The 12,480-nt window shown below is 56.0% G+C and overlaps 1 protein-coding gene across 1 annotated transcript in view; it reads left to right on the top strand.

Moving 5' to 3' along the window:
* The window catches only part of SFXN5 (sideroflexin 5), a 48,600-nt gene that overhangs the window by 19,029 nt on the left and 17,091 nt on the right, over positions 1–12,480 (top strand). The window contains exons 5-12 of the mRNA XM_070949025.1: positions 553–607; positions 1,438–1,463; positions 4,250–4,303; positions 6,196–6,252; positions 7,112–7,177; positions 8,405–8,495; positions 9,276–9,391; positions 10,882–10,967. Of these exons, the coding sequence (XP_070805126.1) occupies positions 553–607; positions 1,438–1,463; positions 4,250–4,303; positions 6,196–6,252; positions 7,112–7,177; positions 8,405–8,495; positions 9,276–9,391; positions 10,882–10,967 (551 nt within the window). The remainder of the gene's footprint in view (positions 1–552; positions 608–1,437; positions 1,464–4,249; positions 4,304–6,195; positions 6,253–7,111; positions 7,178–8,404; positions 8,496–9,275; positions 9,392–10,881; positions 10,968–12,480) is intronic.

Below are 12,480 nucleotides of genomic sequence, written 5' to 3'. Positions count from 1 at the left end.
AGGGCTCCCTTGTGACGGCCGGAGCCTCTCGGTCCCCGAGTAGCCTTCCTTTTGCCACCGGCTTCTCCGGAGCGCAAGGCCTTAGGGGCCCAGCCATCCCAGAGCCTGGGTTGGGAAGAGATGGGATTCCTCTGCATTCCCATAAGGATAAGGGAGGTTTTTCTTCCTCCACCTCCACCCCAGTTAGCTTGACTTCAGCCTGGGTGGCTGGGGGGGGTGTGTGATTTTGATCTCCCCCCATGTGCCAAGAAACCAATTTTGTTGTTGTTTTGTTGTTTTGCTGCCTAGTGAGGGAGGGGTCAGATGAGAGGGGAAGGAGCCACAGCTGAGAAAAGGGTTAAAAAGGAAAAAAAAACTTAGAAATGAGCTGCCTGAACATCTCAGGCTGTAAAAGAGAGAGCGGGAGGTTTGTACCTTCACATTTACAAGACAGTAGCCTTACAATGAACTAGACTGAGCTCATCTGGGGGTGTTTCCTGCCTGGTCTGCTTGGGAGGATGGGGGTTTCTGGGGAAGCTGCCTCCAATTTCACTGCGTCTCCTCCTTTTCTAGGCCATCATCCACCCGGACACGAACGAGACCATTTTCATGCCTTTCCGAATGTCAGGTATGGCCCCGTGGAGGTTTGCTGGGTTTCGGGCGCTCACCTTCTCCAAACCTTGGTGCTTCTCTGTGCGGTCAGTGCCTGGTTCAGCCCTTCCGTGGCCCTCTCTAGCTCAGCGGGAGAAATTCTTCTCTTCCCCGCCTTCAGTGGGAAGCCCAGTCCCAGAAGCCGAGGGCCCCTCCACCTTCCTCGCCTCCACCCCACTGTAAATGACCAAGCGGGTAAGGAGGGTGAGGATGACGAGAACAGTCGGTCACTCTGACGGATCCCAGATGGTTATTCAGGGAGAGCCATCTGCCCAGGGTGCTTGAAGCTGGCCTCCTGCCCTGAGTGTGGGGCTGGACCTGATGGTTCAGGAGTCGCACTCAACCCTAGGATTCCCCACCCCTTCAGGTGACCTGGATTGGCTAATGAGGTTAATGAGCCCACATGACCTTCCTCAATTCCGGGGGTCCTGTGCCTGTAAATTCACACTCTGCCCTTGTGTGAAACCCTGTTGCTCTGTGGCTTCTCTCATGGGAGAAAGAAAAGGCAGCGTAGACTCACTGAGGGAATAGCTATAAGAGCCTCCTTCCGCCACCCGACAGGTTCTAGACGTATTCCTCTAGAATAGATCCCAGGGTTCCTCCTGTGGTTGGGCATTCTGGAGGTTTTGGTTTACCCCCATTTGGGAATCCTGGCTGCAAAACTCTGGCCGGCCATTAGATGGCCCAGGTGGAACTTCTGTGCTGCCCCCCAGTGGTCACCTGAGTTCTCGCAGCTCCCATCCAGCAACTCCTCTTGGGGGTGGGGGAGCATCTGGGTCTCAAACGATGCCTTTCTTTTTTCCTTAGGTTACATTCCTTTTGGCACGCCTATTGTAAGTGTGAAAGCCTTGCACCTTCATTCTGCGTAGCAAGAAATGCCTTTCTTAGCATTGACTTCCGGTTCTCTGGTTCAGTCAGGACGTTACTCACAGGCTCCTTATGTACCAAGAAGCCCCCCGGGAGACCCTGGTCTGCTTGCCGCTGCATTACTAGGCTACCTGGGGCCCCCAGATGGCCCCGGGGGCTGATTGGGCGCATCAAAGACCCCTTTCCTCTTTGGGGCCGGCTGAAGTGGGCGGGCTGCCATCTGCCTCCGTCCAGCATGGCTGCTACTGGTGGGTGAAGGACCAGGAAACGGGACGGCTGGCTCAGCCAGCAGAGGCAGCGTCTGGGACGGGAATGGACGAGGAGACCTGCAGTCAGAGAAGCGCTATTGAGCAACATTTGGCTGCCATTTTGTGAGGTTCCGGTGGGGAGGCCTTTGCTTGGGGCAGCCCTGTGCGTGTCCAGGCCTGCAGCAGCTCCAGCCCCTCGCCTTGTCTCCTTCTGGGGGAAACACTGGCCCCCGTTACCGCCCTTTTCCTCCTGGGGGGCCACCCCTCCCTCCGTCTCTTCGGGGAGCGTTCTGGCCACATTGCCGGAGACATATGGGCCTTGCAGTAATGATCTCTTGAAGGAAGGCATGGCAGGGTTCCCAGCGTAAAGAGGGGAAAGGTGTCCTTATTTATGTTTAACATTTGGGTGGTAATCTGTAATTAACTTTGCAAAAAGTTAAACACAAATTTGAGTTAGCGATCAGGTTGACACCAGAATCGGCCCAAATCCAGACCTGTCAGAGGAGCTGAGAGCTGTCAGCGGAGCTCCGTTTTGCAAGCTGTAAATGATAAACTGGAACCCCTTGTCATAAAGCAAAAAAAAAAAATGATTTTCAAATGTTACATTTTAATTTTAACATTTATGCCAATTGATCTGTGAAATGTAGTGACATAATTGGCAGCTCCCTCAATCCCCGTCTGAGTTTTCAACTGAGCATACTGGGAAGGAAGGAGGGGGTGTTTTGAGGATGGATGGAGGCTGGGAACTCCCTTCCTTCCTCCCTTCCTCCTTTTGTATTCTTTCTTTCCTCCCTCCATCCCTCCTTCTCATTCTTTTTTGTATTTTCCTTTCCTTCCTTCCTTCTTCCTCACTTTCTTCCTCCTGCTTCCTTTTCCTCCTGCTTCCTTCCTTCTTCCTCATCTTCTTCTTCCTCCTTCCTTCTTCCTCCTCCTTCCTGTTCCTCCTCCTTCCTTCCTTCCTTCCTCCTTCCTTTCTTTTTCCTCCTCCTTCCCCCCTCCTACTCCCCGCTCTGGGGCTCCAGTTGAAGGAAGACTGAACTTGGTGCTAAGACCATCCAGGCTTCTGGCCTCAGCTGACCTCCCCCTCAGAAGCCTCCTGGGTTCTGGCCTTCAAGGGCAGCCCTGGTAGATTCTCCATTCATGGCCGGGGGGGGGGGGTGCACAGATGTGTGGCCCACACAAGGTGTCGGCAGGGCAATTGAATTTCTGCCTGCCTCATCCATAGTGCAGGAGGCCATCTGAAGCAAAGCAGGACCTGGGTCTTTGTCTCCGATGGGATCCGTGAATGGGGGTGGGGGGCTTGGAATGGCTGCCTTTCCCCGAGTCCCCAGAATCCTTTCTGCCTCTTATGTGCAGCTCCATGGAGAATCCATTTCTGGGGGTTTGCTCGTTGTTGTCTTCCTCTCCGCCAGGAACGAGCAAGGAAGCCGTAGGTTTTTGGCAGACCCCGGCCCAGATGGAGGAATGGCGCTCAGCGTGCCTCTTGCAGGCAGCCCCCTCGCCCACGTGTCTCCCCCTCCCCCGATCTGGGGGGATGTGCAGCTGTCTCTCATTCATTTCTAGCCATTCCATGCCTTCCCCCCCCCCCAGGACCCACCTGTCCCTCAAGAAAAAGAAGTAGGGCAGGGGTCTCCAACCTTGGCAACGTTAAGCCTGGCGGACTTCAACTCCCAGAATTCCCCAGCCAGCTGTTAGTTAGTCCGCCAGGCTTAACGTTGCCAAGGCTGGAGACCCCTGAACTAGGGTACAGACTGTCCGGCCACAGTCGGGACCAGAATTTCCATTGTTAAGCAAGGCAGTTAAGCAATGCCTGATTTTATGACCTTTTTGCCCTGGTTGTTAAGCGAATCAGTGCAGTTGCTAGGCGAATCACATGACCCTGGCTCTCCCTGTTGATTCTGCCTGTCAGAAGCCGGCTGATAAAGTCACTAGTGGCAATTGTCTGACCCCGGAACACTGTGTCTTTGTATATATGTGCTGGCTGGGACGGTTGTAAGTGCGAGGACCACTTGTGAATAATTCTCAGAGCAACTGTAGCTTTGAGTGGTCACTAAATGGATCGTTATGAACCGAGGGTTACTTTGCAGATAAGACGCAGGTTTGCAGGCTGAAGCCTCCTCTCCCTGCCAGCCTGATGGCCCCCCAAAAAGCAGCATCCCCCAGGTGGGCAGAGGCTCTCTGCATTCCCCCCCCCCCCGAATCTGGGGAACAATCGCCAGCGGGGGGGGCAGGGAGCAACGTTTTGTCTGCTTCCTGTGGGCCAAAGCCAGGGTCCAGGGGAGGGGCTCTGCCTGGGGAGCCCCTTTTCTTTGGGCTGGATGGGTGCTGAAACAGCTCCTCCCTTTCTGCAGGTGGCAGGCGTGCCCAGGGTGAGGCTTCTCACCCACCGATGCTTGCCCACGTTCGTTTTATGCCCAGGGAGCATTGGGGGCCCTCCAGAGGGGCTCAGCCCGCCTGGCATTTGTGCCTTCCTTGTTTTTGAAATCTCCCCTTTCCTCTCGTAGGTTGTGGGTCTCCTGCTGCCAAACCAGACCCTGGCCTCCACCATCTTCTGGCAGGTAAGGAGCACGCGTGTGCCCATCATCCCCTGGAGGAGGAGCCTCTGCCAGCTGCGTGTTTCAAGCAGTGATCCCCTCCTCAGGCCTGCCTGCCTGCCTTCATCCATCCATCCATCTTCTGTGCCTCCCATCTCACTCTGCAAAGCAACTTGTGGGCATCTGTCATCGTTCGTGAATGGTTGCTGTCCTTCTGGGCCCATCGCCTTGCTTTCTCTGGGAGAGCCAGGATCCCTTCCCCTCCTTATCTGTCTCTTCCCTCCATCGTCCTATATCCATTTTCTTCCCTCTCCTGCCCTCTGGATTCTCATCAGTTCTGCAGCCCCCCCCCCAGCTACAGCACCCCAGGCCTTCCTGAACTAGGGGTCCAAAGGGAGGGGGCCGCTGTGGATGCTCCCCAGTCCTCCGGCTGCCAAGGCCGTGTTGGGGGGCCGGGCCGGATCTTGTCACAGGCCAGACTGAGGGACCCCCAGCTCTCTGCTGAGATGGTCCCTGGGCTCTTCCGGACGAGACACCCAGACCAAAGCCGGTCTCTGTTCCCCAGACAGGGCTAGGCCGATGCGTTTGTTCTCCTCCTAAAAAGTGAGTTGTTTCCCTTGTTTGTGGTTGTCCGGTGAGCCTGCAGAAAAAGAAACCAAGAAAATGGCAGGTTTTGCATTGTCAGCAGCTTGGAAGGGCAGAAACTGAAAGGAATGTGCAAAGCAAGACCTCTGTGTCTGTGTGTGCGTCTGTATTGTGGAAGAGAGAGCTCTCTCCAGGTGGAAGGCCAGCCTGAGTTACTGTGGTGCAGAGAGTGGCAGGCCTGGCATTCAGGCTGAGTTAACTCAAGGTAAACCCACCTCCCATTCCACTTTCTGCAAGAGGTCTGGAAAGCTGTTTCGCCTGAGGGGGTGGGGGGGCTTTGGCTCCATACTCCCCCCCTCAAGACCTCTGTTCTCCTTCCGCCTGGCACAGGTTGCCCTGCCTTTCTTGCCACTTTCCTTCCTCTCGCCTCGCATTTCCTTCTCTGACTCTCTCGCTCTCTCCTTCTCGTCTCTCCCTCTTCCCTTCTTCTCTGCTCTCGGCTCAGCCTCCTTTGCCAGGTCCTGCCAGCAGCTGGAGAGGGACAGAGCAGCCCCCGCAGAGCCACTCTTAGTAGAAGGGCAGGCAGGGCCGGTGGAGGTAAGCGCCCAGCACAGCTCAGCTCATAGCACCAAGCTGCTCAGAGACACACAACACACACACACACACACACGCACATGCACACTGACCTCTCCCTGTCTCAGGGCTGCCCTGCCACAGCTGGAACCTTGCCCTGGGCTAGGAAGCTCCCCTGGAGGGAGGCAGCAAGCAGAGCCCCAGGGCCCTGTCCTGCTTCCAAGGCCAGTTGTGGAGGGGGAGGGGGGGCTGCTCCCGGAGCGGCTCACCGAATTGTCTCTCCCTGTGCAGACAGCACCAGCCAAGGTGGAAATGGCTCTGGAGAGCCCCCTGGGGACTGGCGCGTTCCCCCCAACCCATCCCCCCCCTCTCCCCCCCCCGGCAGGGCAGAGCAGCCACGGTTGGGGAGGACCCAATTTGACCTGGAAAAGCAGGCAGGCCAGGGAATGGGGCGTGGGGTGGGTGTGCCTGTGCGTACCGGCAGGTGAGTACCTGCCAGGGAGAGAGTGGTGAGCTGTTGGGCCTCTGGGGGCTCTTTGTCTCTCAGATAGGAGCAGCATCGCCTGGACTGGACAAGCAGAGGCTTTCTGTGCTGGCCAGAGGCTCACCTGGAAGGGCTGCTTTCGGCCACTCGGCCTCCTCCTCTTTCTCCCATAGCAGTTCTGCCAGTGGACTTTCCGCCTCTTGCCTGAGCTGACCCTCTCTCCCGCTGCCTTTTAACCAGGGCTCCGTCCCTCTCTCTTCTCCCTTCTCCTTAGTGGTTGAACCAGAGCCACAACGCCTGTGTCAACTATGCAAACCGGAACGCAACCAAGGTGAGGGGGGGTCTCCACAAGAGAGCACAGGGGGCCTCCGGCTTGGTTCCCCTGGCCCAGATCATCCTCCTGGGGTGCAGGGAGAGCTCCAGTGGCAGGGACTGGTCAGCACATCACGCCCTGGCCAGAGGTCCAGATGCCAGGACTCGGCTCGGCCTTCACATCAGACCCCTCTGCCATCCTTTGGGGCTGGGCACAGCATCTGCCTGTCTCTCGGGAAGGTCAGAACCTCCTGCCACATGGCCAGCTCTGCAGCCCTGAAGGGACCACCCTGCTCCTCCTCCAAGGGGCCCACCATCCAGCTGTTGGAGCCCAGCCAGCCAGCCTTCCCTGCCCCGCCCAGGCCTCCTGCCCTGCTGAGTCTCTGGCCCCAGAACGCCCAGCTGCATGGCCAGAGGATTTAGGGCGGGGGCTCTGCTGCCCAGAGGAGGAGGAGGAGGAGGAGGAGGAGGAGGAGCTGCGAAGAGCTGGCTGCTTTCAGCAGGGGGCTCTCGGGGGCTGCAAACAAAGGGCTGGGAGGAGGCATGCCTAACCCTAAACACCCCCCCCCCTCCGTGTCTTGGTTTCCTGCTTGTGATCCCAGGTGCTGCCTTCTATTAATCAGAATAGACCTGGGACCTTGGAGGTCTTCTAGTCCAACCCCCTGCTCAAGCAGGAAATCTTATATTATTTCAAATAGGTGGCTGTCCAGTCTCTTCTTAAAAACCTCAAGTGTTGGAGCACCCACAACTTCTGGTGGCGAGCTGTTCCACTGGTTAATTGTCCTCACTGTTAGGAAGTTTCTCCTTAATTCTAGGTTGCTTCTCTCCTTGATCAATTTCCCACCATTCTTTCTTGTCCTCTTCCTCCTCCTTCCCAGCCGTCTCCGACCTCCAAGTTCATCCAGGGCTACCTGGGGGCCGTGGTTAGTGCCGTCTCCATTGCGGTGAGTGGCCCTTTAAGGCTTCTTTTTTCCCCTCTTGGGTGTGGGGGGGTGAGCGAGAAGCAGCAAGAAGATACTCCCCCCAAAGCCTGTGGGGTGAGGATCCCCACAGGGCTGGAGTGGCATGAGGGGGTTCGGGTACCCAGGATCTGTGGGGAGGAAGTGCTTTGCTGGTCTTGTGCTGCCCCATAGAGGTGGAGGTGGCCCCAAGACAGTCCCCCCCATCTCCAGCGTTTCAGCCAATGAGCAGGCTCAGTTTTGGACATGGGGTGGGGGCAAAGCTGTCTCGGGAATTCTGGGAGTTGAAGTCCACAGGTCATAAAGTTGGCATCGTTGCCTACCCCTACAGTAGACTGACCAGCAAGATGCTGCCAAGGAGCCTACAGAGCTCTGCCCACAATGACCCCTCTTCTGTCCCAGGGTCCTGGCCCCTTGGTCCAGTTCTCCCACCGGCTTCTCATTTTCTCTCCTCCCGCCGGTCACCTGCCCTGCTCCGCCTCTCAGCAACACCATTTCTCTGGTGAAGGTGCCCTGCGGCTTTCCTCCGTCCTTCTGCCCACCTTGATAATTGTCTGCCAGAAGCTGCTCAGATGCGTTGATAGTCTGCGAATCTCCCACCAGCATCTGGCGTGGAGCAGAGGGACCCCCACCGGCCTGGCTCCGCTGACCACTTAGCACCGCGAGAGAACCGTGCTCGGCCTTGAGGAGCAGCAGCCTTGGTCTCGGCTGGGCCGCTCTCTGGCTGAAGCCATCAACCTTCCCCTTGGGAAAGGAAGTGGACGATGGGCTTTGCCTCTGGTCTTGTGGTGGGGGTGGGGGGGTAGAATTGAAGGTTCCTAGTCCTAGTTTGCTTGACTGCTGCCCCACATCATCTGAGAGGCCAAGGGGGCTTCCTTGCGAAGGGCAGATGCCACGTGGAGGGCAGGTGTGTTGTGGTTCCCTTTGCCACGCTTTTGTGAGTGTTGGTCTGGAGACGTCGTCTCCTGTTTAAAGGTGGTGCAGTGATGCACTCCTGAATCTCGGGACAGCCTTCTGCTCCTCAGGGTGTGGGGGGCTTTTGCTCTCACAACCTGCCACGTTCAGATTTCCAGGAAGGTTTGTCTTCAGGCGATGAGCATTTAGCAGAGGGAATTGGGGGGAGGGGGCGGAAGCAGGAAGAATCCCTCCCTTGGACGCCCAGCAAGTGAGGGGCTCAGCCCCCTGACCTCCCTCGGCTTGCTTCCCCCGCAGGTGGGCCTTAACCTTCTCATCCAGAGAGCTAACCAGTTCACGCCGGCCACCCGGCTCCTGATCCAGAGATTTGTGCCATTCCCTGCCGTAGGTGAGACCCTCTGCCCTCTCCCGCAGGCTGGTGCTGCTGGGGTCCCTGGTGCCAGGCTTCAGGCAGGCTGGAGGTATCACGGTCTGGGGGTGGGGGGGCGATGTCTGGCATAGCAGGATCAGGCAATCCCCTGACTCACCCGAGACCCCCACCCTGGGCTTTGCAAGGAGCACTGCAGGCAGCCCTGCCTCTGCTTTCCCTGATTTTGTGGCCCAGGCCCCCAAGGCTTCCAGACTGGGGTCTCCCAGACTCCCCCTCCCCCTCCCGCCCGCATGGCTGTGCCCAGAGCTTTTCCTGGCTGCTTCCTCTCTGCTGCTTTGGGAACAGCCTCAGTTTGGCCGAGGGGGGGGGGAGAAGTGGGGGGGCTGGGGATGCCCAAGGTGCTGTGGGGGGAGAGGAGGGCACCGAGCGAGTGGCGGGGAGAGACAGCAAGCCTGGGAGGAAGAGCTCTGCCAGAGAAGCTGAGGGCATCTAGTGGTTTGGGAGAAATGGGGGTGACATGCTTCCCCCTGGGGGGGCAGTGATTCCATTGGAGACTTTGGGGCTGCAGGAGGGGCTTTCAGCATGGAGCTGGCAGGGGGTGTAGCCCAGCTGTGACACTATTCCTCCCTCCAGTAAATGCAATTTCAGCCGGGTCCAGGGGGATCAGAGTTCAAATTCTGATACCGCCACCCTTCTGTGGGATTGGAAGCAGTGGAGCAGGGGGCTTTCCCCCGTCCCATGCGGGGTGGGCTCTCCTTCCAGCATGGCTTTTCAGCTTTTCCTCCCCCTCCCCCCCAGCGAGTGCCAACATTTGCAACGTGGTCCTGATGAGGCACACGGAACTGGAGGAAGGGATCGACGTCCTGGACGAGGAAGGGAACGTGGTTGGATCGTCCCGGATCGCTGCCAGACACGTATGTGCCTTTCGCCAGGGGGAGGGGTTGAGGGTCCCACCAGGGTCAGGCATAGGGTGGGCGTGCAGAGGCCGGGCTTCTTGGGCCTGCCTTTGCTGCTCAGGGAGTGAAGAAGGATGCCCACCCCCTTCGCCCCTCTGGGAATTTCTCCTGCTGGCCATGAGGAGACATTCCTCTGCTGGTCAAGCATTTTGGGGAGTCCCCATACCCGGGGTGCCCTAAGCCCTGCCAGCAGAGGGGTCGGAAAAGTCCTGGCGCTTCTGGGGCCCATGAGAGCAAGAAGCCTTTTCCCTCCCTCCGCAGTTGCCCCCTGAGAGGAAAGGGTCCCGTGCCCGATTGTGGAGTGGCAAAGAGGAAAGGAGGCAGGAGGGTTTCTAACTTCCCAGCCTGGAATTAATTAGCGATTGCCAGCTGTGTCTGTGGGAAGATGCTCCAGATGTTTCCCGACTCCCCCTCCACACCTGCCTGCTCCTCCTCCCCCCCCACCCCCAGTTCAGCCCTGCCATCTGCAGACACCCTGCGCTTTCTGCTTCTGAGTAGCTCTTTGCCAGGATAACCTACACAAAGCCCCACTCAACGTATTGTGTCCCTGAGAGGCACGATTGTGTCACTGTTGTGTTTCACACCGTCCCAAAGAGAACACCTGTTCAGCTGGCAGAGCCCCTGTGGGCCGGAGACCACCAGCCTCTGGGAAGCTAGAGCCTCCGGGGCAGGGTCAAGCCAGCCCCCTGCAGCCCCCTCGGTCAAAACATTTTTATACTGCTTTTTATTTTGGACCCCCCCATAACCTCCCCCAATAAGATCTGAGCTTCGTTTTGCTGCAGCTACTCTTTGCACCAGGGCGGCTGCTCCCCAAGCTGCTGCCTCCTCCAGGACGTGGAGTGGGGGCACTTTGCAAAGAGCATGGGGGGGGTGCAGGTGCAGGTCCGGGAGAAGCTGAGCCTTGGCAAACCCACAAGGGCAGGCAGATGATCCACAGGCCCAGGTTCCGTGGCAGCCCACGAATCCCCTCCCGTGGCAGCCCAGAAGGGTTCTGGACCAAGCTGCTCAGACGCTGGGCAGGCACTTGGAGGGCACCTTTGCAAACTGCAGGGCTGGCATGAAGAGCAATGGGGAGGGGTCAGAGGATGGGCTCAGCCTTCCAGCCCTCTTTCCAAGAGCCAGGGAGGTGCCCAGCAAGACATGCCCAAGGCACCAGGGTGCGCACAGCTGAGGAAGGGCCCATTTGCAGAAGCACAACGTCCTCGGGATGCCCTCCCTTGTGTCCTCCAGATCGTTCCTTCGGCTGCAATCTGCCAGGGCCCTTCAGCAGGTGGACATGGCAGCTTCCCCCCCCCCCGTGGGGTGAGAGTGACCCAGCCCAAACCCCCGCCGGGCTCTTCCGTGGGGCGGGCGAGGGAGGCCGTCTCCCCACCCCACTCAGAGCCCCCCTGTTTCCGGCAGGAGGGCAGGCAACGAATCTGAAGCAACCGCCCACCGTGTCTCCTCAGGCCCTGCTGGAGACGGCGCTCACCAGAGTGGTCCTGCCCATGCCCATCCTGGTTCTGCCTCCCGTCATCATGTCTCTCCTGGAGAAGTAAGTGGGCGCAGATGGCACTTGGGAGGGGGGGCTCCCCACAGGGCTGTACGAGAGGGGAGTCATGGCCCCCCAGGATGACGGAAGGGTGTTTTGGGGGGTCATATTCACCAAACGCTTGTTCTATTAATGCAAAGGAACATGCCGTTCCAGCATCTTCCAGCCACTCAGGTTTCCGTCTCATTCCGTCCTGCTGGGTGTCGGTCAGAGCTTCCACTTTTAGGACATCTACGTAATTGATGAGAAGCTCCTTCGTTTTGGTGTATTTTTATTAAATTTAGAAGCTACTCAATTCTGGGCAGCTGGCTTATAATTAAAGCACAGCCATAAAACCAAGGGATGAAAGAACCGCGCAGGTCTGAGAAATGTACAATATAGCAAAAACAGTAGAAGGGAACATTTGTAGTTCAGGGTTGAACTGGGAGGTCCTTGGGTGCATCCTGAGCTTGGTTGTTTTGAAGACATTTCATTACCTTACTGGGTAACATCAGCAGTGCGTGTGAGTGTGGGGTTTACTCCCTGTTTATATACATATATAGGGGTTTGCCTTGGCAGTGTGGGTGAGGATGTGGTTTTCTCCTCGGTAGTTACTTTGATTTGGATGTTGTTTTCCACCCATATTGTTTGCCTGGTGCTGATCCCTGCTTATCTTGGCGTTGGCTGCTGGAGAATATGTGTCTTGGTCTTTTCTTTTATCCTTCTTAGCTTTTTTGGTCTCTTTTGAATGGTGTGTAAATTTGGTTCATCACTATGTGTCTGCTGATGGCTGGTTTGTCTGAATGCCAAGAGGAATTCCTTAGCATTTTTGTATTTTTGCTCACTGTTTCCCAGTTGAAACTGTGGTGGAGTCTGTCATATATTGTGCCATTAAAGAGTTGTCAGCATTCACACTGAGTAAAAGCTCCTCTACCACATTCTTCCAGATCTTCGTCATTCCCTCCTGTGTCCTTTCCCAGTCTGTGTTAATCAAACCTCTATATAGTTTGATTTAATTTTATTGAAAGTTTTAAAAATAAGATTAAAAATGAACAAGAAGGAAACCAGAAAAAGGAAGAAAGGAAAAAACGAAAAAGAAAAGAATAAAGTAGAAGAAACATAGAAAAGAAAAAAGATATAAAGTAACTTCCAGTCTTCTTTACAGCAGTTATGAGTACAGTTGTAGATTCATTTCTTTCTCTAAAATTATATTGTGACCCTCTACAGTCTGTCCTATCTAATCATCAAAGCCATAGCTCACGCATCCATTTTTTCTGGTGTGTGTGTGTTGCAAAACAGAAGTCCCAAAGGAAAAGTTCTGGTTTTAGCTGTATATTATTTTTTAAAATCCTCTTAATCCATGTATATATTTGAATCTGGAATTTTCTAGCTTTTTTACACATCTACCAAACATAGCAAAATGACCCTTCTCATAACTGTGAGGTGCTTTTATACATTCTAGAACATTTCTCTGGTGTCATATAGCAACGGCACGTCATTTTATAAAACTTCTCTTGAAGATTATCATGTAGTCTCC

The sequence above is a fragment of the Pituophis catenifer genome, unplaced genomic scaffold (assembly GCF_029215685.1).
Source record: "Pituophis catenifer annectens isolate HBS135680 unplaced genomic scaffold, rPitCat1.0.hap2 SCAF_8, whole genome shotgun sequence".
Lineage (NCBI taxonomy): Eukaryota > Metazoa > Chordata > Lepidosauria > Squamata > Colubridae > Pituophis > Pituophis catenifer.
The sequence above is the reverse complement of the archived record's forward strand: the minus strand, read 5'-3'. Positions and strand labels throughout refer to the sequence as shown.